This window comes from Equus caballus, chromosome 6 (assembly GCF_041296265.1).
Source record: "Equus caballus isolate H_3958 breed thoroughbred chromosome 6, TB-T2T, whole genome shotgun sequence".
Taxonomy (NCBI): Eukaryota; Metazoa; Chordata; class Mammalia; order Perissodactyla; family Equidae; genus Equus; species Equus caballus.
This window is the reverse complement of record NC_091689.1, coordinates 39,039,863-39,065,335: the sequence shown is the minus strand read 5'-3', so window position 1 is coordinate 39,065,335 and position 25,473 is coordinate 39,039,863. Positions and strand designations below refer to the sequence as shown.

General features: G+C 45.5%; 1 protein-coding gene, 2 long non-coding RNA genes and 1 pseudogene across 4 annotated transcripts in view; 2 read left to right on the top strand and 2 right to left on the bottom strand.

The window, feature by feature from the left end:
- LOC138915083 (uncharacterized) overlaps positions 1–2,819 on the top strand; it is a 73,555-nt gene extending 70,736 nt beyond the window's left edge. Inside the window, exons 12-13 of the long non-coding RNA XR_011439615.1 lie at positions 734–783; positions 2,712–2,819. This is a non-coding gene — a long non-coding RNA (uncharacterized lncRNA). The remainder of the gene's footprint in view (positions 1–733; positions 784–2,711) is intronic.
- On the bottom strand, positions 14–3,671 carry LOC138924623 (uncharacterized). The gene is made up of 4 exons (XR_011439617.1): positions 3,542–3,671; positions 2,698–2,766; positions 1,974–2,113; positions 14–763 (listed from the first exon to the last, which is right to left on the bottom strand). It is a non-coding gene; the product is annotated as an uncharacterized lncRNA (long non-coding RNA).
- LOC138924621 (heparan sulfate glucosamine 3-O-sulfotransferase 4-like) lies at positions 3,199–25,326 on the top strand (annotated as a pseudogene).
- The window catches only part of LOC138924622 (leucine carboxyl methyltransferase 1-like), a 28,360-nt gene continuing 15,889 nt past the window's right edge, over positions 13,003–25,473 (bottom strand). Inside the window, exons 2-7 of one of the 2 annotated variants that reach the window (XM_070269701.1) lie at positions 24,393–24,484; positions 22,374–22,495; positions 17,637–17,713; positions 15,827–15,888; positions 13,999–14,127; positions 13,003–13,172 (exon numbers count right to left, since the gene is read on the bottom strand). In XM_070269701.1, the coding sequence (XP_070125802.1) occupies positions 14,120–14,127; positions 15,827–15,888; positions 17,637–17,713; positions 22,374–22,495; positions 24,393–24,484 (361 nt within the window). In that variant the 3' untranslated portion in view covers positions 13,003–13,172; positions 13,999–14,119. Of the gene's footprint in view, positions 13,173–13,998; positions 14,128–15,824; positions 15,889–17,636; positions 21,733–22,373; positions 22,496–24,392; positions 24,485–25,473 lie in introns of those variants that run through there. The other variant, XM_070269702.1, reaches the window with a different exon arrangement.

Here is a 25,473-nt window from a genome sequence, read left to right as displayed (position 1 = left end):
CCTTGGGCTGGTTTTCAAGAAAGGGTACACACCGATTTTTGAAGGATAAGGTTTTAATAGGAAAAGAAGCAGGGCATGGCATGAGCCAATATTTAGATCCAAATAATTATTGGTGACTGCAGCATGTCAGGCAGGGAGCCAGCTGTTTTTGCATATGCTCTCTAAGTCAATTTTAATTCTTTATAAGAACAATATGAGGTGAATCTTACTATTCATCACTTACATATGCAGAAACTGAGGGTCAGGGAGGTGAAATGACCTGTGCAAAGTCACTTAACTAGCAAATGATGGCTTTGTTTCAACTCCATCATCTGATCAGGCAGAGGTGAAAGAGAAGAATGCAATGTGTGTTTTTGGGTAGTGGGTACTGTTCGGTTTGGCAGGACTGTGGGATACATGAAAGGCGGAGGGGCCCTTGAGTGCTAATGAAGAGAGTTGGAGTCTATCAGGTAGGCAGTGAGAGGAAGGTTTCCGCATCAGAGAGGGCACTGGTGGAGCCATGCCTCAGAAACATTGATCTGCTATTGTCCTCTACGATGAAGAGAAATGAGGCACGCTGGAGGCTTGGAGACCAGTTGGAGGAGCATTGTAAAAACTCACATAGGCCTGAATGGGCATGGGTGTTGGCAATGGAAAAAGAAAAAAGTATTCTATCCAGTCTCCAGACACGCAGGGAATTGCTGAACGAAGTCTGAGTTCTCCCTATGTAGATAGCTCGTACTTTTCATTATAGGTTTCTCAAGAACTTGCTCCCAGAAAAAACCTGGATAGAGAACAAAACAGGTAAGTGCCCAAGTGAGAAATCTACAAAGCTCCTCTCCCCCAAAATCACCTCTTCCCCATCAGTTGTGGGGCCTAACATTTCACCAATGGGGTTCCGTTCTTTCAAGAGTCTCTTATTTAAGTAGGACTATCTGTGGACAAGAGGGAGAAGGGACACTGGGAAGTGTCCTCATTAGCAGCATCCAGGCAAGTAACATAAATGTATGAGGGCACTCTGGGGCGGGGGTGGGGCACCATGAAGAACAGGGCACATGCTCCATGTCAGGGGGGTCTTTCAGTTCTGGCTGAGGGGCCCAAAGTTGCTGGATCCACTATTTCAGCAGAAACCTCATAGCCAAATTTTTTGGGAAAGTCCTCAATTTTAAAACATGGCAATCAGTTTAAACTTCTAAATATCACTGCGCTGGCCACATTCAGCTCTTAATTTGTTACCAGTTTGCCACCTCTAGGTTAAATGTTAGTACCATTTTATCAAAACCTTTCCAAATTTGAAAGCACATGTTTAGTAAAACTAGCTACAGAGCAGGTTCATTTGGATTGCCGAGAGCGGGCACAGAGAAGTCTGGGAGCCGGGCAGGGACTGTAGGGAGGCCCCTGGACCACGTGCTGGGCATCCTGGCGCCTGAGCTTTGAAAGGGAGATGGACCACGGCAGTGACAATATTTGCTGCAACCGGGCCCTCCTGGGCGACCACCCAGAGCTGGGCTTGGAGCCGAAGGAGGGATGGGCAAGCTGTGCTGCTCCCAGCTCCAGTTGGCCCCTTCCCATTAACATTACAGGAGTGCAGTCGCGTGGAGTTTGAAAAAGCATCCCTAGTTCCACGAAATGATTTACAGGACACCAGACTCTGCATTTCAGAGGTCTCCGGTGTACCATAAAAAATATATTCTAAAGGAATAATCTTTATCTGAGCTGAAGCTGCAGTGAAGGAAGCTCACGTCCAGCTGAGAGCAGCCGTGAGCTTCTGTTCACTCAGGGAAAAGTCTGTGTTCATGTTATTGGAGTAGCATTTTTTTCTCTCTTTGGCACTAGGTATCTAGTTAATATTTAGACATTATATACATTTTCTTTCAACCGTTGTTCCTGTTATGTGATCAAACAAAACCGGAGATGCCAAGCACATCAGCCCTGTAGGCGAAAGCAGACCCTCCAGGCACCCAGCTGTGGCTAGCAGGGTAAACAGGACTCACTGGAGCCAGCCTCTGGGAAAGACTGGGGCCAGGTGTGTGCAGGGCCAGCCCCTGCCCCCAGGAAGCAGAGTCCGCTGGAGTGCCTCAGTTGACCGCTCTGCCACTTCCTGCCATTCCAGCCTCGCGTTTCCTCCACCTCCCTGAGCAAAAGGAAACAGGAAGCAAAGTCTAGTTTTGAATGTTCCAAAGCCTTCTGATGTTTACCATTCCCCCCAGGAGAGGGAGGTGAGGGACGGAAATCTCTCTGCAAAGAAGATACTTTTTAATTCAATGAAGCGATGCACAGACACAGCAACACAGCTTCTCTCTGCTTATAAGGTGTTCAGAGCGATGATAGTCTCAGTCTATTTTGGTCCAGGGAAATCTGAACTCCTTTAGCGGCAATGGCCCCCAAGGGGCGCATGTGCATCTGTGGTTCAGGGTGTCGAGGAGGAGACAGCCTCTCTTTTTGGAGCAGAAAGCACAGTCAACCAGTGGCGGGACAGAGGCAAAAGCTCTAGGGCAAGGAAATCTGGGGGTTTGTGTCGAAGCTCCACCAATCAGGAGCTTCAAGCTAAGATGGGGAGGCTGGAAAGATGGAAGTTGGGATGGGAAACCTGGTACGGACAAGAAATTCCTCCTGGGTCAAAGGCAGGACGATGTCCAGGGAGGGAGAAGGGCGGGTCACGGATGGACCGAGTTTGCCTGGAGTCCCATGAGAAAAGGGGAAGCGAGAGCTCACCACCTTGTGGCCCCCAGCTTCCTGTTGGGCGGCACTGGAGGCAGGCGTCGGGCTCTAAGTCCCTGAAAGTATCTGGAGAGAGAAGGAGAAACTGGCGTCCCAGGCTCCCAGGTGAGGGGAAGCACGCGGGGTTGGGCGGGGAACCTCTCCAGCATGAATGTGGTGCGGGGCGGGGGGGGGGTGGCGGGGGAGGGGGTACGATCTCCGCTTTGCCGGGTGCCCCAGGCGTAGCGCACGCCTCTGTTCCGCGTCCCCCTCCGCAGGCGCGCGCGAGGCGCACTCCCCCTTCCCTCGGCGGCGCGGACCGCGCGCCCGGGCCCCTCCGCCTCCCCTCCGTCTCCCCTCCGCGCCTCTCTCTCCCCGCAGAAAGTTAGCAGCGGGGAAGGAACTCGGGGCTGCAACAGGGCGCGGCGGCGGCGGCAGAGGCTGAAGCAGGAGCCGCGTCGGAGCCGGGGAAGCGGGGGCGCTGCAGACGGAGCAGGTGCAGCCGGTGGGTCCGCGCGTCCCCCTCGGTCCCCTTGCCGGAGGCTGAGGGAGGTGGTGGGGGGTCACCCGGACTGCGCGGGAAGAGTGGGGAGGGGGATCATGCAGCCGGGCTCTTCCCCGGCGCAGCGAGACAGCGGCCAGGGCCGGGGGTGCAGTGGCGTCGCTTCATGCAGCCTGGGCGTGCGGGGGCGCTGGCGGCGGCTGAAACCATGTCCGGGCAGCGCCGGGGTCTGCCGCCGCGAGCCCGGAGCCGCGATGACCCCGTGGCCCGCACCTCCTCCGCCTCCACCTCTGGCCGCGCCGCCGCCGCCTGGCGCGCAAGCTGCTTTTTCTCTGCGCCTTGTCCCTGTCTGTCACCTACCTGTGCTACAGCCTCCTGGGCGGCTCGGGCACCCTGCAGTTCCCCATGGTGCTGCAGGAGCCGCCGAGCCCGCCGCCACCCTCTCTGCTACCGCCCCCCGTGCGCCTCGGCACCCCCTCGCAGCCGTCCGCGCCGCCGCCGGACAACGCGAGCCGCGGGGAGCCCCCGGAGCCCTCCAAGCAGCCCCCTGCCCCCGTGGCCGACGGCTGGGGGCTGGCGAGCGGCAGCGGGGGCGCTCGGGACACCTGGCTCCGGATCCCGGTGGCCCCTGTCGAGATGATCACGGCGCAGAGCGCGCTGCTGGAGAGGGAAGCGCAGGAGTCCAGCACCACCCACGACGAGCTCGCAGGCCGGAGAGCGGTCAACGGGAGCAGCGAGAGGGGTGGCGCCCTCAGCACCCCCAACTATGGGGAGAAGAAGCTGCCACAGGCCCTCATCATTGGGGTCAAGAAAGGAGGCACCCGCGCGGCTGGAGGCGATCCGAGTCCACCCGGAGGTGTGGGCGGTGGGCATAGAGCCGCGCTTCTTCGACAGGAACTACGAAAAGGGGCTAGAGTGGTACAGGTAGGACTCTGAGCTCGGCGCAGGGGATAGATGCGTGGGGAAGACCCAGAGGGAAAGCTGCGGCTTCCCATGCCCTTCGACATCCAGGCACCTCCCCGAGAGCCCTTCGCCCCACGAGGCCTCTGCGGACCCTGGCGGGGCTGCTCGGGGGAGCGCGGAGAGGGCTGGAGGCTGGCCAGGGATCACTGTATTTCAGGGCTAGGGGAGCTGGTGTCACACTGCCCTGCCTGCCTCAGTCCCCTCACCCAGGGAGGTGCTTTCTGAAGCTGCCTAGCTCCACGCCTGGGAATCCCCAGCCCAGGTGCCCGCGGGGTGTTTCCCAGCCCAGGCTCTTGTGGGGCTCTGCTCTGCTGCGTTGGGGACGCTAAGGCATGAAGCAGGATAGCTAGATTGACTGAAGGGCTTTGAGTTCTCCTGGAATCTCTCAAAATCGCCCTCAAATGTATTTGCGTGTCTGGAATCCGACTTTAGTATTTTCAGGTTAGAGCAAAATGAACAGGGAACGGTTAAAAAGATGACGCTGGTGAGTTTTGGCTTGCTAGAAAAGACTGAGGATGTTCCCCATCTCCAGGACTTTCTATCCCCAGGTGGCTGCAGGAACCCTGGGTTGATTTTGCATCAGGAGCATCAAGGTCTGCAGGACAGTCGGTGCCCTAAGAGTTTTTACATCCTGCACCCCTGCCCTTTCTAACCGGCGCCTCCTTCGCAACAGATGTTCATCTCCCTTCTCTTCCACGGTCTCCTAGCGGTGAGGGAAAGGAGAGGAGAGTAGAAAGTTAAGTGCAGGTAAAATAAATTAGTAATCTGGCTTTCTTGCCAGCCATAACATTTAAAAAACACTGGAGCAGATGCCCCAAAGGCAAACATCCTTTGCCCCCCCCCCACCTTTTATCTCTTTCTGGAAAACATCTGGATGGCTGGTCCCATCTCTGTTGCATCTCAGTAATTAATTGGAGTTGTCAGCCAAACACAGGTTTTGTCAGCTAAAGTGATATTATCATCTTCACAAGGCCAATAGGTAAAATAAGGATTTTTTTCCTGACAAGGTGCCTTGCTGTTGAAGAGATGTGCTTTCTAAGTTTAAATTACAGCCTGCAAGAGTTTTAGAAATAACCTAACATCATAAATATATAGTGTGTATTATATAATAATATATATTACTATATGTGTGTATTATGTAATATATATTATATATGAATATATAATATGTATTGATTGATTTCTTCCACTTTAAAAAATACGCCTTATGCTTTCAAAGCTTGAGAGAAGTACATTTAGGCATAAACATTCCAGCCGGTTAAATGGAAACAGTAAACGTGTCTGTCATTATCTTGTCTGTTTCAACAGCGAGAACTAACTAATTGCAACATTTTAGGAGGCCTCAAACAGCCCCTTCCTATCAAAACAGAAGCCAGTCAATGCCTACTTGAACTGGAAAATCAGTATTTATAACATTGCAAGTCATGGCTTCCAGTTTGCGATTAGAATTACAAAAGGTGTTAGGAGGATTAATGCAACAACAGCAAGCCAGAGAAAGGAGGAGATGTTTGGGAAGGTTTCGGTTGTTTAATCGTTGGTTGTAGGAATGTTCTGCTTTCTGCTATGGGGTTGCTTCAGCCCTCTGAGGGTCACTGTGCTCTTTTCCAGTTCTAATTTCAAAGCTGTGTATCTTGTGAGAAGTGTCAGATGCCCTTTGGGGGAGAGGAAGGCCTGAAGATCAGACCTTTCCAACATGTGTTGTGTTGCTTTGTGGCAGCTGGAAATAGAGATGGGGTGTTTGATTCAGGTGACTTGAAGTTGATGTAGGGTGCATGGTGGAATGCGTGTCAGGAGGTCCCATCGTAGGGTCTGGAGAATTTTCTGAATGAAAGGATAGAAGATGCCAGATTTTCTCATGTTCTTAAATACTGCTGTTGGGAAAAGAAGGTATGAACCGGCCTCGCTGTCATGACATGGTTACTGAAGATGTCATTCCAGCTTTATGGTTCTCTCAGCCATCACTTGTGATATTTGGGGCATGGTGTCAATATTTGGTAGCCGCCGTATAACTGTTACGCTGAAGAGACATGGATAGAGCTAGATTCCCTTGATCCTCACTTCAGAGGACCACATGGTATCTCTGTGTCCTCGATCTGCGACTCCAGAAACTCACCCATGCGAGACCCTTATGATGCTCAGTGGTGCCGACTGGAAGTGCTGGAGGAGAATCTCTCCAACATAGAGGGAATCATTAGCCACCCAAACCTGTCTGTTGAGAAGACTCCCAGAAACCCCTTGGACCCACAGTTGCTGAGTGTGCTGGGACTGGCCTTGGATAGCTCTCCAGCCTTACAAGGGACAGCAGTGTTTTGAGGACATTTGTGGGATTTTCATTAGCTCTGTCTCTCCTCTCTTTCTCCCATGTAGGAAGAGGGGATGACAACCTCACTCTGTTGTAGAAAAGGAAACAGTGGCATTGATTCAAACCAGTAAAAGACACCTCTTGGTTCCCTGGTACAACTCCGTCTTTTAAATGGTGACATCTGTACTTAAATGGTTATACCAGGTATTCTGCCTGAAATCTTACTCTACTGTTTGAGTAGTTAGAGATCCACAGGTTAATTAAAGACTTTAATTTTCCCCCCATTTATTTGTTTTTGTATTTCTTTTTGTTTTTGGTGTGCTTCCCAATAGCCTACTAATTCTGCAAGTGTTTCTGGTTGCTGTGTTTTCAGCAAGAGGGAGAGCAAGAAGAAATTAGGGCTGCTCCCAGAGCAGCTGGCTTTGGGTTTCCTCATATCCAACCAGGCAGCCCTAGCAGATTTATTTCTGGTGTCACTCCAGTTATGTTTAAATCTAGGTTTTGCTTTCTCTCATGCCATCAATCTAATGTGATTTAAAAACACATCTGAGACGAGACCATGTGCATTTGGTTTTCAGGGCAGGATAGACTGATGGATTAGGATGTGTGTGTTAAAGCTACGGAGAAGCAAGCCTCACTTGGTGGATGGACACAGGCCAATGATTAATAAGTGGGAGTAGGCTGAACTCTCCACTCCTTCCTCCCTTCACCCACCTCCCCCAAGTAAAAGGGTAAAGCCACAACACATCTTTCAGTATGAGCTGATACACAGTGTCTGGGCAGAAAACTTAAACTGATCTAAGGGATGAGACCTTGTGGCAGGCCAGCTGGCTGCCACGGCAGAACTCATCAAAGTGACAGAGACGACTCGAGCTGTGGTCTCCCTCGTGGTTTACAGACTGTACAGTAACCACGACCGCTTTGCTTTGGAAACCACTCAGCTCCAGGGCAATGGGAAGTCACCCTCCATGGTTTCAAGTTGTCTTCATTGGGCCGCCAAAGAGGAATGTGGGAACTTAACCACTGCGCCACCAGGCTGGCCCCAAATTTATCTTTCTGAACAAAACAAAAATATTTCCATTGTTTATACCTTCTTTACTGAAGCATACACCTGGCTTTTGTTGAATACAAAGATGTTTTCCTTATTAATTTTTAGTAGAATTTTGAACCCTTACAGACCTTAGTGAAAACTAAAAAGTAAGCAATTATGTACTATCTTTTATATTAGCATTCTAAGCGCTTTTTATAATTTCTAAAAACATGTTATTTCATAGTACAATCTTTAAAAGAATACAATATCTAAGCATATTTTAGTTTCTCTGTAATAAGAAGCCAAAAGTAGATAAACTTAGACATGTTTAGTGACAATGTTTCAATAGGTTACTGTATTTGAAAATTACCCAGATATCTAAAGAGTTTTTTATCATTTAATTTCACCTGGCAAAACTTCAAAGTTTCAAGTTAGCAGAAATATTTTGGAAGTGATTTTAAATACACATGCCATAACACATAATTGTTAAAAAGTTCACCCAACACTCTTATCTTTTTCGTGTCTATTTAGTTTACTTGTTCCCAATAATTATTTAGGTTGCCTGCAAAACTTCATGAGACATTAGACAAAATTAGCCATCATTTTAACTTATTACTTTGCTAACAAATTTGGAACAAGGATAACATGGGCTTATTTGACTAGTAAACCTAGCTGCCTGTCTGCATCATATCCAATGTTGATAACTTTAAGGGCATGCTTACTTTAATCAAACCAACAAACTTAACTAAGCTTCTCTTTACCAAAGATTATTTCATATCATGTTAACTTGAAAGACATTTGGGTGGTTTCTAATCCATTTAGAAATAATTTATGTAAGTGCTTACTTTAAACCAACTGCATATAGTTCTTTAGAAATTATACCATCTGGAGATAAAATATTACACATATAGCACACATAGAGACAAAGAAAAACTCCACAGCTATTGTTTTAAAATTACAGCTATGAATCAGGTACAGTAATACAAAGCTCCCTGGCTATGAATCCAAGTTTTGTTTTAGGCCTTTTACTAATGTTTTGTGGAGAAGACACTCAAGATGCTAGATTTTTGGCTAAGCTGCTCTTATGGCCATTTTTCTTTCCTTCCTTTTTTACTTTTTTTCCTCAGTCCTAGGAATTAATGATGGGCTAGATATTCCCTGGAGGGTTGGCAAGCTCTTTGAGGTAACTGAAATGGGTGGAACCTGAACTGTCTCTAGAGCTGCATTCCCAGTCTTGCAAGGATTTTTTTAAGGACAGTTGCTCTTGATTTCTGAGAAATTGGGTTGTACCTCAAATGACATTATAGGTTGATCTACCTGTCCAACTACATCACAAAGGCACAGAGAAACCACTCAAGTATTCTCCAAGATGGAGTTTCTGAGGCATAACTCATCCAATTGAAAGTGTTTCACCCAAGTGGTGAGTCTCCGGGGATGCTTGGGTTGTCCCCCATGATGGTAAAGCCAGTGTCAAACTGACAGTGGGCCTGGAGAAGGGTGCAGAGCCCAACTGCAGGTGTCAGTATACTTATAAGATTTAGTCAAGTCCCATTCAACCTAGGCACTTAGTCCCTGAACCGGCACGAGGCAAGCCAGGGAGGCAAGAGCCAAAGGCTTGGAGAAAGCTGGGAGCTGGGGCTCCCAACGCCAGGGTTGAGAGTTAAGTCCCTGGTAGAAAGTTTTTCAAGATTTTGATTTTTCAGAAGTTTCAGGTTCTGCTCAGGTCCAGCTGGAATTTAACCTTGACTTGGTGACAACAGAGGAGGGGATGAATGAGATAGACAACTAAGGGAAAGAGGTGACCAGGCCTCGCCCTCATGGCCTCTTCCCAAGGGTTATCAAGATAACATAACATAACAAACATCCCTACAGAAGTAGGGGGCCGGTGTGGAAAGGAAAGGGGCCGGTGGCTGGCTCCCTTGTGCCTCCCTTGTGCACAAACTAATAAACTTTTACTTTTCTACTCCCATTTGTTGTCTCTCTTGATTTCTATCCTGGGGGACAACAAGAACCCAGTGCGCTGGTAACAGCTTCAATAGTCATGCTCATGCCTCCCAGAGGAAAGTGGTCCCCAGCATTTTTCACACATGGTATCTGGAAAGAATGAAAGAAGACAGAGGAGAGGCACTGGCATTTCTTGAACCCTTGTGATTGTGGTGGTGGTTGCTTTATAGATATGTTATCACATCGGGGTGTCATGATGAGGCTGTGAGTTAAACAGCAACAATCCTGGTTTACAGGTGGCTCCTGGAGGGTGAACCACTTGCTCAAGTTTGCTCAGCTGGTCATTGGTTGAGTTGACCACATCTGTCCAATTTCAGAGTGCTGGTTTCTTTCCCTGTACCACGCTGCCGCACAGAAAGTACTAGAATGTCTTTTCCTTCTTTCATTCTTCAAACATTCAATAACGTTTACCAGGTGCCCAGTACTGTTTTAGGTACTGAGGATAAAGTGGAGAACAAGACAGAGGGAGGACCTGTTCTTGTGGAAATGGCATCTTTTAGTAGGGTGGTAGAGGAGACAGCAAACAAACGAGTCTTTCTTTTAACCGTTTTAATGTGGCTATAGAAAACTTAAAATGACACTTGTGACTCCCATTGCATTTCCATTGGGCAGGGCTCCTGTAGAACAGTGCTTTTTAAACGTGAAATGCACATGGATCACCTGCGGTGTTGTTAACATGCAGATTCTGATTCAGCAGGACTGGGGAGGGGCCTCAGACTCTGCATTTCTAACTTCCCAGTTGATGCTGATGCTGCTGATCCCTGAACCTCACTTTGAGAAGCAGGAGTCTAGAGAGTAATTGGGGGGGGGGGTGTGTGTGCATGCACAGATATTATTTTAAGTGAAATGGTTAGGGGAAACCTCTCTGTGGAGGTGATGTAAATGAAATGAAAGAGTAAGATCCTGCCATGTGAAGATCTAGGTGGAGAGGTTTCCAGTAGAGGGAACAGCAGGTACAAAGGCCCTGAGGTGGAAACAAGTCTCATGGGTTTACAAAAGCACAGTGTTTGGAGCTGGCTAAAACTGGGTTCATAACCTGGTTTTGCAACTTAATAGTTGGATGATCCTGGCTGGATAACCTATTTAAGGTCACTCGGTTTCAGGTTGTTGATCTGAGAGTAATTTCTTACTTGCAGGATTTTTGGAAGGAGTAAATGAAGTAAAAGTGAACGTATTTTCTAAACAAAAAGTGAGTATCCTAGAGCAGAAAACCAAATGGACCCAACTACTGGGTTTTTCCATTTCTCAAATCATTTTGGTCTCATATGCTTTACCTTCTATCACTGCTATCATACTACTGACTGAAGAGTCTCTTATTGGGAATATTTTTGGGAAAAGTCTAATAATGATTGGCTTTGCAATCTACATCTTCTTAATGTCTTAAACAAAGGGTCAGCCACTCAGATGCCTTCTGGGCCCACAGCGATTATATAAATGAATGAAATAGACCAGGTGGGGAGAAACTGGGACGCACATTCTCTGTCTAAACCGGCAGCCACTGCTCCGTTCCAGCTACTCTTTTCCACGTGCAAATGTGGCGTCAGGGTTATCAGATCCTCCACTTAGTAAGAGAAACTGCAAAGCCAGGTTTAGACGTGAAATTGTCTGGTTCTTAACGTTGGCAACAGATCGAAATTTCTTCAAAGCGTGGTGTGGGCCAGGACTGCGGACAAACAAAACCCACCTGTGGGCTGGATACAGCCAGCCGGCCACCAGTCTGTGACTCTGGCTTAAACTCATTTCAGAAAGTAATTGGCACACCTGTACCCTTTGTAGTTGTCAGAATTATGGCTTCCACGTGCTATTTTAATTTAGTTTTTTTTCCCCTCTTACAGATTTTGCAACAGCGTGGGGGAAATACTCCCAGATATATTGCAACCCCAACAAAAGGAGCCCGATAGAAACAGAAGCATTGAGGCAGAAAAAGACAATTCACAAATAACTATCTCATTTCTTCCCAATGAACATTTTCTTGAAGGCAGGAAAATTCTCAGCTGTTCACTCATGAATCAGGAGTCCCATATTTGATCCATATAAACTACTTATAAAACAGATTCTGGTCAGGTGGACTGAGTATGACATGAGAGTTAGAAAAACTGGGTCTGGTTTTGCTTTGCCAGATAGTTTTATTTGATGCCAGGTTACTTAATATTAATCTGTTTCCTTCTTTCGTTTTTTTTAAATCTGTTTCTTATCTCATGAGGTTACATTGTCTCCATAGGGTACATGCACCCACTATAATACTATGGTTCTAGAACAAACCTCTGTTAGACCCTTCAGAGGAAGGAAGAGAGCAGTTAGAGGCAACATTGTTTGGTGCCTGTTTTTGTATCTCTGAGTCAGAATCCACTGCATCCTCTTTGTGTGACCCTGGACAAGTTACTTAATATCACCAAGCCTCAATTTCTTCATCTGCAGAATGGGCTCAATATGACTGATTTGCAAGGGATTATGTGAGGATGAACTGAAATGGCATTTAAAGTGCCCCCACGCAGAGTATGTGACATAAATTTCTTCCTCCTCTTCTCTCCCCTTTGTCTCCTAATTTTCCTTTGCTTTTCTTCTTCATTTTTCTTAGTTCCTTCCTTCTATCCTGCCTATCAGTATGGAAGGCCCAACAGAGAAAGCTGTAATGCATTTTTCATTAGGATATCATCTTTTATTTCAAGATTATGTCTGAATGAGGGATTTCAAGCCCTTAAGCAGCTCTTAAGTAGCTCTCCAGAGAATAATGCAAACCAGATTCCAGAATTTGGTGTACTGTAACTTGAGCCAAAGGAGGAGAAGAGTCTGATTTCCTGGGGTACCTGCAGCCAGCCTTCTCCACTAAGGGGACGGGGTATGGAAGGGGGCAGGCTCTGCAGGCTTTCCTGCTGATGTTTTCTTGAGCCCACAGTAGGAATGGAGGCCACCTGCCCTGGAGAGGGACTGAGGCATTTAGAATGCCGAGGGCATGCTTTGCCTTCCATTTTTCTGCAGAGCTGAAGGCATTTGAGAAGGTAGGACTGTTCTAGAAGACCCTGCCAAACTCCCATTTGAGATCAAACTATGTTTGAAATCAAACTATGATGAGATTTGGCCAATTGCACTGGTGTTCCCCAGACATCATAACATGATTTAATTATTTTTACATTTGTAAGTCATACCAGGCATTTTTCATTTTAAATTGAGTCAGGAGAGGGGCCTTGAGACTTTAGGTGAATGAGAGATTGCTAGGGTTGTACGTTAGAAAGTTTTCAAGGTTTTGGGTTTGCATAATGGATGGTATCTCTGAAACGGATTGAACCACTGCCCAGTTCAAGTCATCTCTTGATTCCATTGGTTTCTGTGGTTTGACAAGCTCCTCTATAACTGCCTTGGGAATTTCAATCTAAAATTATAATTCACTAAATCAGCTTTTCAGCCCATTTGCCATGAATTAAAAGCAGGCGCTTGATTTTTTTTTTCCTTAACACTCACTAGTTAGGGTTGCTGTTGTCCGCAGCCGCAAAGGGTGAGGAATGATAGGTACCGCCAAGGCTATTTGGTTGTTTGAGCAATCAGAGTTTATTGATAAAGGGAAAGAGAACAAGGAGCGGGGATAAAGAGGAACAGAAGAAGGAGCGGGGAAGCACACAGCAAATTGGTACTTACAACATCCACACCACAATCAGCCAGGAAGTCCCAATAGTTTGTACAGCGGGCGGATTTGCCTACAAAAGACACACACAGAGTTACAAAATCAAATAAAAGATTAACGAAAACATCTGCAATAGAAAGGTTGACAAGGGACCTTCATCAAAGAACATATCTTTATGTCATAAAGGGTTCCTATAAATTGAAAAGAAAAGGAAGCAATTCAACTGGGAAAAAAAGGGCAAAGGAAATAAAAAAGGAAATTTACAAAGTCATCCCAACAGCCATGTAGGGGCACTACCCTGAGTGCCCTTTAAGAGCCATGTGTCGTCCTGGGCAGGATGCCAACCATCTGGACAGGACGCCCAGCTGCTGAAATTTGTAAGGATTCCAAGCCTGGCCAGCCTGGATCTTACTTTATCTCACTCAAAGACCATCATGTCTTAAAGAAACACAGAGCCCCTCCACATGAACTACTGTTCCTGCGAATGCTGGCCGTAACAGGGACAGCTCCTCTTGGCAAGCATATAGCCTTTGTGCCCCTTCCTATAGAAGCAACCCCCTCCCGACCTGAGGTAGCAGGTGCACACTTCCATCTAGCCGGCCACCACTGGACATTCCCTGTAAGTAACTCCTAATAAACCCCTATGTGTTGTTTGCCATCTCCAGGTCTTTTCTTTGGTCTGTCTGCAGCCTATCCCACACCGCTCACGCAACTGGGCATGGGGCCAGGCAGGCCAATAAAACTAAGGAAAGCTACTCCAGCCACCTCACTAGCCTTCAAAGTGATAGAAAGCTTTAAAATAATAGGACATCATTTCAGCTTATCAGATTGGTAGAAATTTTAGAAAATAACAATACCCAGTGTAAGTGAGGGTGTAGGGAAAGAGAATCTTGACCCACCTTTGTGAAAGTAGGAATTCATAAAGAGGTCTTGAAGAACAGTTGGGCAGTAGCTAAAATTCATAATGGCCAATTCTTTGAGCAAACAGTTCCTGCAGATATGCACATATACATATGTTTCCTACAATCCTGTTTAATACAAAAACATAAAAAAGACAGCAATCTAAATGACTATCGGTAGGAAAGAGATTAAATGGAATTTCCACGCAAAGGAGTACTATAAAGCCATTAGAAATAATGAAGTAGATTCCTACAGGCCGACATGAAAAGACAGCCATGATTTACTGGGTATGAAAAAAAGCAAGTTACAAAACAGTATGTATAAATTATTCACTGTTAATTAAAGTTCCATGTAATCTATAATTCAACAAATACACAGTGAACTACAACATATATTTATTCGATGTGTATATACATTCATTCAAAAAAGGAGTACTGAACCTCTTATGTGCCAGGCCCTGGGTTGCATTTAAGTGTGCATCTATTTACCTGTCTCTGGGTATACTGCTTATCTGTAGGAGAACACACTGAATAGTGGTTATCTTCTGGGGGTGGGTGAGATTATGGAGGGTCTTTACTTTCTATTTCATATATTTCTACATTATTTCATCAAAAGGAACTCAAAGTATTAGATCTTTTGTTACAGATAACCATTCTGACACAAATATTAACCAAATATGTAGAAAATGATAGCAAAAGTGTGGAAAAGCAAAGAGGCCAGCAAACGGCAAAGCCTGAATAGGTTCTACTTCCAACTGTATGAGGGAAACCAAGGATGGGGGAGATGTTTTCTGTACAAACTTAATTGTGAATGTGATTAGCAGAAGGAAAGAAGGACTGAAGCACTGTGGCTGTGTGTAAAAGGCAGCTTATCGAGCTGTGATGTTCCTGATGTTATTGTGTTGACCATCCGAGAAGACCATCCTCTCTAAGCATGTTTTCTGACCTGATTTTTTTTTTTGAGGAAGATTAGCCCTGAGCTAACTACTGCCAATGCTCCTCTTTTTGCTGAGGAAGATTGGCCCTGAGCTAACATCCGTGTCCATCTTCCTCTACTTTATACGTGGGACGCCTACCACAGCATGGCTTGCCAAGAGGTGCCACATCCGCACCCGGGATCGGAACCGGCGAACCCCGGGCCGCCGAGAATATGCGCACTTAACCCCTGCGCCACCGGGCCAGCCCTGATCTGAATTATTAATAACCCCATTGATCTTCTCTCTGTCAGACAAAGACTGAAAATGATGGAAGATTCTGGAAGAGGTTTACCATAAGTTGAAAGGCTTAGAAATGAGGAAGTGTTGTTGGAAACACTCATAATTAAAACTTGAGGGGAAAAGTTGACTGCAGGGGCTGAGGAGGTAACAGAAGTGAGGGAAGTAGGTAAAGTATAAGACAACGGAGAGGGGTGAGGACAGAAGTGGAGAATGCACGACCCCTCCCAACGAGGCGGCCGCTGCTCAATTATTGCCACGTAGGAGTTCGGGTCTAATGTTGCCAGATGTAACATTTCCAAGGAAAGCTGGAAATCAAGATTCTCATGAAAAATCTCCTGTTTTTGAAATGTTGGCAGCTAATTTAAATTTTTTTAAAAAGATTTAAGATTGGGGACCTGTGGACATTTAAGAAGAGTCATACGAGCAATTGTTCTAAATTCCTCCATGGTAACTGCAATGAAAGTCTAAATGTATCAGCAGAAGCACATGCTGTATGACATCGTGTATGCACACACATGCCCACAGATACAGACCATCTTTAAGAAGGAAAGGGGGGAAAGCCAAAACAGTTACATAGTCCGTACTGTATCACTTAGGTCAAAGATACTTACCCATTTGAAGTGTCTCCTCTGAATGTAAGTCTAAATTGGTTTTTGATAGGAGAGACTTGAATCTATGGGAAGATGGGAGAGAGAAGGAGAAGTCAAGCAGCTCATTTACTCTAAAAATGCAGAGGCCCACTACAGAGATGGGACTTGTATACTGCTACTGTTCAAAGCAAGGGCCACTACAGAAGGCCTTCTGTTTAATTACATTTGACCACGTACAGCAAAAATCCAGCGGATACAGCTCTCGGGTTAGGTCAGCTAAGCATTACACTCAGAATTTGATGTCAAATTGCAAACTGATCATGAAATACTTAGAAATAGCTACAGATAGGCTAGCACGCATTTTCCAAATGTTCCAGCGTTTTTCAGGTCATCCCAAGTTTCTTGCCTCTTCTCAAACAAAATTTTTAAGATAGCTATTGTTTCTCACAGATAACAAAAATTGACTTTCACTCAGACCTAAAGTTCAGTAACATTTATGTGATAACTCCCTCAATGAAGAATATGTAAAAAATCAGAAATCCGAGAGCCAAATTCATTATACCAATAACCATACACAAACGCCACTGCGTTTTTCACCCCAGGAAACCGTGTCTGGCCTTGATTTAGAGCCTACTTACTCTTACTTCACTCAGAGTTTTAACAAGCTTAGTAGTACTTTGCAGTTCCCAGAGCATCAGAATTGCCATATATTATCCAAAAAGCCTATTTAATGTAAAATGCAATTTTATATTTGGAAAGGGTAAAAAACTTATTTTCCTAGGATAAACTAGAAAAGAAAAAAATTTCCAGTTTGTGAGGATTAGACATCTCTAAAGGACAGGTAGAAACTTTTGCGTTTATTAAAATGTTGTTTAAATATAAGAATTAGAATTTTATTTAAATAATTTTAAAAGGAGGGAGTACAGGTTAAAACTAAGTCACACCACATAATGACGTTTCAGTCAACCACAGACCACATACGTGCTAGTGGTCCTTCAATATTAGCAGCATACAGCCCAGATGTATAGTAGGCTACACCATCTGGGACTGTGTAAGTGTAATCCACGACGTTCACATGACACTGAAATCACCTAGCAATGCATTTCTCAGAACGCATCCCTGTTACTGTTAGGGGACACACGACTGTACTGAGAAACCTTGACCTTGGGCTTGAAGTCAGGGTTTAAAGCTCAGCTCCACCCCTTCCTAGCCAGGTGACTTTAGGCAAATTAACTTAACTTCCTTGAGCCTCAGTTTCCTCATCTGTAAGAAGGGGCTAATAATAGCACTAATTCATGAGTCTGCTCTGAGGATTGAATGAGACAATCCAAGTGAAGCATTTAACACGGAAAGCTCTCGGCAAAGATGAGCAAACTCATCATCTACAACTTTGCTAACTCCTTGAAACCTCGACTCAGAATGGCCCCCACATATCTCATATATAATAAATGATTAAGTTCAGTTTCCCATTCATTCATTCATTCAAAAAATATTTACTACATATCTTTTCTGGACCAGGTACCTTTCTGTGCCCTGGGATAAAGAAGTAAACAAAATACACATTATGTGAATTTTAATTCAGATTACTAAACTATGATAGGTCACTTTTTAAGTGTTCAGAGAAGTTACATGAATGGAGAGAAGAGTCACAAGGGAGGGTATTTTTCATTTTGAAGACTGCAAGACACACTGGAATGAGGGTCTCGGGGCAAGAAAGCAAGTGAGGAGAGCAGGGCCCTAAAATGAGGTCTCTGGCACTCAGACCTGCTGTCTACTGAAGGCTGGTTCTGAATTCTACCAGGCTCTCTCTTCTGGCCAAAGCCACACTTACTTGATGCTGTGTAGCTTTCTCGTGACTATCACCGGAAAGTCAACTTCAAAATATTTCCTTGGGAGAAGACCCTCATCCTGAGAAAAAACACAGTTATCTTTATAATTATTTATTCAGTCATATATTCACTGATCATCCTCACAGACCAAGTACCAAGGCCCGAGGAGCAATGGGGTATTTAAGGATTTTAAATCAGGGGATGATATGGTCAGAAATGCATTTTCTAAATTACTTTGGTCTCAGTATGAGGAACAGATGGCGCAAAAAATTAGGAGGTTACTGTGGTCACCTAGGCAAGAAGTAATGGGCAGCCAGAACTGGGGACGCGTCCACTGGGATGGAGTGGGGAGGAGCAGGAGGCACTCTGGACGTAGGATGTAACAGTAAGCAGCTTGAGACCAATTAGAGAGAGTCAGGAAATCAGTGTAGTGGGTATGGACAAGAATCTTTTGGATGAAATGAAATAAAATAGCAAATATCAGAAAGCATCACATGAGGTGAGGGTAAGTACTATTTTGTAATATATTTACTTTTTTCTCTGACAGTGGAGTATACTGGGGTGGTAAAGGACAGGGACTCTGCAGCCCGGGTGGACAGGGTTCAAATCCCAGCTCCACCACTTGTTCACTCTGAGGCCTTGGGAAAGTCACTAAACTCCCTGAGCCAAGGCTTCCTCATTTGAAAAGTAGAGAAAATGATGCCACCTCGTGGGGTTGTGAGGATTAATGAGGAAATACAGCAGTGAGAGAACAGGGCCTGCACCTAGTAAGCACCATGTGTGTGCCCTTATTATTTACAGACATCAGTACATAGATGTGGGTGCTAGATTGGGATATACATTTATTTTTTACTGTGAGCTGCAGTAAAAAAAAAAACTGTGAACACCTCACACATAGAGACACACACACACGGCCCTGCTTCCCCCTTCTGCTTTCCCTAGCTTGGTTGGTACTATCCCCTCCTCCCCACAGTCACCCACTGGTCATCCTAGAATTCTCTCCATCTCCACCCTGTTTGATCAGTCACTCAGCCCTGCCTGCTGACTATCCTAGAATGCATCCTCTCCTCTTCCGCTCTATCCCCAACTGCACAGACTCTAACAACATCCCTTTCTGATCTCTTTCAACGACACACTTCATGTTGCCTGCAGCAGCCCTTCCCACCTCTAAGATTGAGCTAAGATGCTGGGTGCTCCACAACCTGGCCGACCTGCCCACCTTCTGGCCTAGTACTCTTTTAACATCCCTGCTCCCATCTGTGCTTATATTCCAGAAATGCAGAACTACTTATTTAAAAAGAAAGTTGCTGATATCCAGAACCTGGTGGTGGTGTCAATAGAGGGTGGGATAAAGAAAAAGGAGGAGTAAGGATGGCACCCTTGTTTCTGCCCTGAGCAACTGGGCAGGAGAGAGAACCATTTATGTAGACAGTAGTAAGAGATGGAGAGCAGTATGGAGGGGCAGCAGACCCCCTGATGGGACAGCATGATGGGAATGGAAATCATGAGCAAGCATTTCCTAGTAGGAAGGTGACCCCTAAGGGCAAGTGTCAGAATGTGAGATCCAGCTCCCCCACCCTATGCAGACACTAGTCCTCAGTTAAAGTCCTAGGGGATCTGGAGGGGTGGGGGAGGAGGAAGGAAGAGAGGGAGGGAGAGAGGGAAGGATGGGGCAAGAGAAAGAGAGAGAAGAGAGGAAGGAAAGGAAGGTACGAGGGGGGCAGTGGCGGAGGGTGGGGGGAGGAATAAACAAGACAGTTTCCTGACATCAGAGGAGCTCCCGCCTATCAGCAGAGTAGGGCTATGTAATCTATTTGAAGATCCGTGGAGGACGTGTTTAGAGGATGTGTGGAAATCGCACCTCCCACCTGGCATGGTTCCCTGGCTGCACCAGCAGAGGCTTAGCTGCGAGTCAAGGCCTTCTGCTGCCACTGCTACATGAACTTGATCTGTATGACCTCAGGGGCCCAGGACTGGAGCGTTGAAGACTCCCATGTTCCGGCAGCGGGCAAGGGAGAGCCAGCCGGTATTGTCATAAAGAATAAGGAGTGAGTGAAACCCATTAAGGGGTTTCCTGACTTTCTCTAGGAAATTCTACGAGACCTTTCAAGAACTTTTACTCGCAGGGTATGGAAAGTTAAAGATAGTCTAAAATTCCAGAAGACAAAGAGAGCAATTAAAAGCAAATGAATGACAGATAGCATGGAGTCCTACAACTCAAATGGGTCTTCTGATTTTGTAAAGAGCTTTCCCTGCAGTAGCTCACTTGATCCTCCCAAAGATTCTGAATAAGAGGGCACTGTGGAAGGGAAGCTTCCAAAAGGCACACCTGGAGCTTTTAAGAAACAGACATCCTCTTTCTCGGCTTTCAGAAAAGGGCAAAATGGCTGTGGGAAGTGATACTTTCACTTTTTAGTCTGTGATTCTCTAGGCCCTTCTGACACTCCACTCCCAAGTAGCTCACACGTCTCAAGGAGGCAGGGGAGACACCCAAGACTGACTATAAGTACCAGAGGGCAGCCAGGAGCAGCCAGGAGGAAGGGTACCACTTAGTCTCAAAGCAGATCCAACATGGCCGACTGTTTCACAGGCCAGCAAAATTGACAATCCTTCCCCTATGTACTTGACCTTTCAGTTTGTAGAAACAGAATTCAAGAGACACCAAACAACTGAGGCCCCTTAAGAGTTTCACTCACTCCTTATTCTTTGTGACAATACCGGCTCTCCCTTGCCCTATTCTTGCCCGCTGCCCGAAGATGGGAGTCTTCAACCCTCCAGTCCTGGGCCCCTGAGATCATACAGACCAAACATATAGTAGTGACAGCAGAAAGCCTTGACTCACAGCTAAGCCTCTGCTGGGGCAGCCAGGGGACCATCCAAGGTGGGAGATGCATGAGACAACAAGACCAACAGACAAGATTTTCCTCTCTCTTTTATAGGAGCACATATATTTCTAAAACAGGGATTAGCAAATTTTCTGTAGAGTCAGAAATAAGTATTTTAGCCTGTGAACGCCAGACGGTCTGTCATAACTGCTGAACTCCGCGGTCACAGTGCTAAAGCAGCCACAGAGAATATGGAAATAAATGGGAGTGGCTGCATCCCATAAAACTTGATTTCTAAAAATAGGTGGCAGGCTGGATTTGGCCCATGCAACCTCGGCTCCAAAAGAGCAAACATAATAATTATTTTTCAAAAAAGGAGGAACATTAGATTTTAAAAAATCCCTTCAGACCAATATGATTATCAAACAAAACAAAAAACTTCCACAAAAGACTTTCAGACCCTGTGCTACTCTCCTTCCTCACTACTGCCAGACAGCCTTTTCCTTGGAAGGAGCACGTAAGCCTCTGTGTACCTTGCTCAGAAATAAAAATCTCAGATTTATTAATTATCAACTCACTTGCAAGACGGGGAAAAAAACAAACCATGTGACCAGTCAAAAAGGTGTCAGGCCCAAAGGAGGGATTTCTCCAGCGGCCCCTGTGAACACTGACACTGCACATTCGCTTACGCTGCATTCTCTTCCAGTTCCTTCTGCTACACCATGGTCCCCGTGTTCCACAGGCACAATCAACCTACAGAAAAGAACCGCTGGAACACCCACAGGGCTGTGTGTAGAGGAAAGGGGAAGGAGTCTGCAGTTCGATGAGCTGGGCTCCAATGTTTGTTCCACATTCCAGTGCCACCAGATATCCAATTTGGGGAAAGACACAAGCTCTCGTAGCCCCACTTTCCCCATCTGTGTAAAGCTCTCCCCTCTCACAGAGGTCTCATGTTAATTCGTGAGGCCATGTATGTAAAAGCACCTCATAAATGTTAGTTATCTTATCCTAAATGAAGAATGCAGAGGCAAACGTTTAATACTAAGACCATGTTGATGAAACCGACTTCTCAAGAGAAAGGCTGGGAGCTCTGATGACTAAAGGCCATCTTATCAGGTGAGCTGATTAGGGACAAAACAGATATGCAGGTCGGGTTATGCCCTCACACTCTAACTTATCTTGGTGGACATCTGGAGAAATCTGGGGAAATGCACATACCCATTACTGCCACATGACTGACCTGATAGAAGACCCTAAAAAAATCTGTACAAACCTACAAAAAAGAAAATACGATCAGTGGAATCTTCGTAGGGCAAAGGTTTGAAGGCAAAATTCCACCCCAGGAGTCAAAGCCCAGTGCTTTAGTCCTGCTTCTGCCTGTAATGAGACCCAAGTTTCCTGTCCTGTGAATGCAATTACACCTGCTCTTGAATCCTAACAGAGCAGGTAAGGGATCAAATCACAGATTGGCTACAAAAGGGCTTTGTATCATATTATCATCGCCCAGAGAAATTTTACCTAAACGCTGCTATGCTGACAATAAAATCTTAGTTATTATCAAAATTACAAAGGCATGTGCTCTTTGTCTCAGCAATTCCACTGGCAGAATTTTCTCTCCTGATATATTTCCACACATGCAGGGGGAAATATATACAAAGATTTTTTTTATAACCCTGTTTGTAACAGCAAAAGATGAGAAACAACCCACATATCCTTCACCAGGGCCCCGGTGAGATAAAGTACGGGGCTGATGGGGGTAGTGGGGGGGGTGTGCAAGCAGGTGGGGACAATGGTGGGAGACAGGCTGTCACTGCATCCCTTTTAATATAGTTTTAAAAGTTTTGAATATGGTGAAAATCTTCACAAAATCAAATTTAAACAACTGGGGAAAAAAGAGGGGGGATATTAACTTACCTTTAATGTCCAGAAGGTGGTATCCATCCCAGCCCCCAGGTTTATAATTTGGCACTGACATTCTGTCTTCTGTAGAAATGCCTTTATAAGCTGCCTGATGCCATGGACACGAGCAAAATATCCTAACAGAGAGAGACAGAAACAAGCTGTCATTCAGCGATGAGAAATAATCCCCGCAAAGCTCTCTGCAGCAGGAGAGCCAAACAGCACTTCTGCCCTTCCTCGGGGTCAGCGGATTATCCGTGACTTTATAGGAGAAATAGCAAATTTTAAATTCTTTTTTTTTCAGCCGTCTGAACCAAAGTAAGTACAATCTATTTAATGGCAGAATTAACTATCCTAAGAAAAATAAAATGCACTATAATTTTACTTACGAAAGACAAGTATTTTACATGAAAACATCTGATCTAAATGTTCCTCTAGGAAGTGTGCCTTTTCATAGCTATAGTAAAAGCTACTTAGTTCTGTGGTAAAACTCGAAATTGCAAGGTCACATGGAAAATAATATTTTTAGGTCAGGATATTGGATGAATGAGTGTCGAAGCAAAGAAAGCCACACTTCTTATTGTGTTCCTGTCATCTCCACCCTGTATAGGTTAGAGCCTCGGTGTCTGTAACATGGCATCACAGATTGGGGGAGGAATGCTTGTCTAACAAATTGACTTAAGCTCTGGGGTGGGGAGCTGGGCAAAGGAGATGAGAAATAAAGAAGAACAAAGGAAGATAAAGTCTGTCTGTGTTGTAAGGCTGGCTGCTCTAAGTGTGACTATTTTAAGAACAAAATTTGAGAGTGGCATTTAGAAACTTTTATTGTGGGGCTGGCCCTGTGGCTGAGTGGTTAAGTTCGCATGCTCTGCTTTGGCGGCCCAGGGTTTCACCGGTTTGGATCCTGGGTGTGGACATGGCACCACTCGTCAGGCCATGCTCAGGTGGCATCCCATGTAGCACAACCAGAGGCACAACTAGAATATACAACTAGGTACCGGGGGGCTTTGGGGAGAAGAAAAAAAAAAAAGAAGACTGGCAACACATGTTAGCACAAGGTGCCAATCTTTAAAAAAAAAAAAAGTTTTATTGCAATTTGACACAGGAATCTTATGCCTGTTGAATCTACTAATAAATAATTTGGGCTTGTATTTTGCATGTCTTATTCATTTTATTTTGCTAGTAAATCATTTTTATTGTATTTTACAGAAATGTCATCCACAATGGATTGGATATTGGGGAAAAGAGATCCTCACCACACACTGTTTGGGAAGCACTCTCCTATTGGGCTGCAGGTCCCCAGTACAGAGGCAAACCCAGGCAGAGGAAGAAGGAAGGAAGGAGGGCTGACATGCTGCCCGAAGCACAGAGTCAGGCACCATGGTGCGTCCCTCTGCAGCATTCCGAAGGAAATGTGCCTCAAGAGCACAGGAGGGAGGCTTAAGGCCTCTTTGCCAGGCCTCGCCCAATCTTATGGATGCCTGGATTCACCCTCAGCTCAAAGGAAATACCGTGTCCTTGTTCTCAGGAACCTCCACTTCAAAATTTCTTTGTATTTCTGAAAGAACCTACCTCAGGATCCATCCTTAGGGCCAAGATTTCCAGCACACACAGGAATTACCTGGTCAGTTTCTCAGTCTGGCTGAGGCTACGCCACACTCCTGTCTCAAATTCTGTGACTTCTTTGATGGAAATTATTTGCAGAGCCTAATACTGTTACTAACACTTTAATACGGCAGCAAAATAGACCATTCACAGTAAAAGATATATGAATGGCTTTTAAACATATGAAAATGATCTTCAATCTTACCCGTAAATAGGAGGAATATAAAATAAAATTACTATAGCATTTTTCAAGTATCAGATTAACAGATTAAACAGTTCCATAATACACTGTGTTGGTGAGGATGTTGGGAAATTAGCACTCCATAGACTAGTGGAGAGAGTGCACACCGGAACTCTCTAAGAATGAGTCCCTAAAACCTCAGGCCTCTCGGCTGATGAGGAGATCCTGGGAGGGGGATGGTCACTTGCCTCTGTTAATCTCAGGGGCCTTCCTCTCTTTAGACAGTCTCACAAAATGCTGGAGGTAAGGGTCATGCCAGTAGCCAATGCTTACTGCAAACCTGAAAGGGATGAAAAAGGAGGCAGATGAGTAGAGAACAGGTTCAGGCCAAGTTCCCAGGAGCCAGGTCAAGGAATCAGAGGAAAATTATCTCCCTCAAAAGGCCAATCAATGCACATAGAGTGCTCCTCTACAAATTTAAACATACTCATCCATCCATTTTTTATTCATATACATGCCCATCACGTTTCCCATAGTGGTCATTTCTTACCTCTCTCTTTCCTCATGTCGCTAATTCCTTTCTCAGAAGCCTAAACAGCAAATAACCTCACCTCATACTTCACACAGATCACTTACAACTATTTATTTACTTAGCAAGCTCCCTGGCCAGATCTAGTCACATAACTCCACTCAACCAAAAGTTCTGGGTCCAGAGAAGGGAGACCCAGAAGTATCTGGCAAACATCATTACTAACTCCCTAAGTACTTCTCCCAACTCTGTGCTAAGTGCCAGTCATTTCACGTCCCTTAAGGAGGTCATAGTGGGGAAACCAGGGGAAAGTAAACAAAACAGCTACAACCTGGCAAATGCTATGGTAGCCTAAACTCTCTCTCAGTGTACATTACAAGGAATTAAGGTTTTAGTGTTCCAAGCCTAGGAGCTGAAGCCCAGATTACCACTGGAAGTCTTCTGGCAACCATGAGTGGAACCAGCATCGGGACAACTGAGAAGTCATGGAAGGAACCTGGATCCCTAAGGCAATGCTATGCCACACCCCTGTGGACCTGGAGCCTGCTCTACCTCTCAAGGGATAGTTTGTGAGATAATAAACGTCTTCACCATTTGAGTCAACTTGAGCCTGGCTTCTGTTACTTGCAGGCTGTAGCATCCTAAGTGATATCCCAAATAATACACCCATCCCCATGTTGCTTGATAAGTAAGCTGAAAATTAAGATATGGGTGTGTGCGCGTGCGCTCGTGTGTGTGTGTGTGTGTGTGTGTGTGTGTGTGTGTGTGTGTGTATGGGATCTCACCCAGCTGGATTCTGA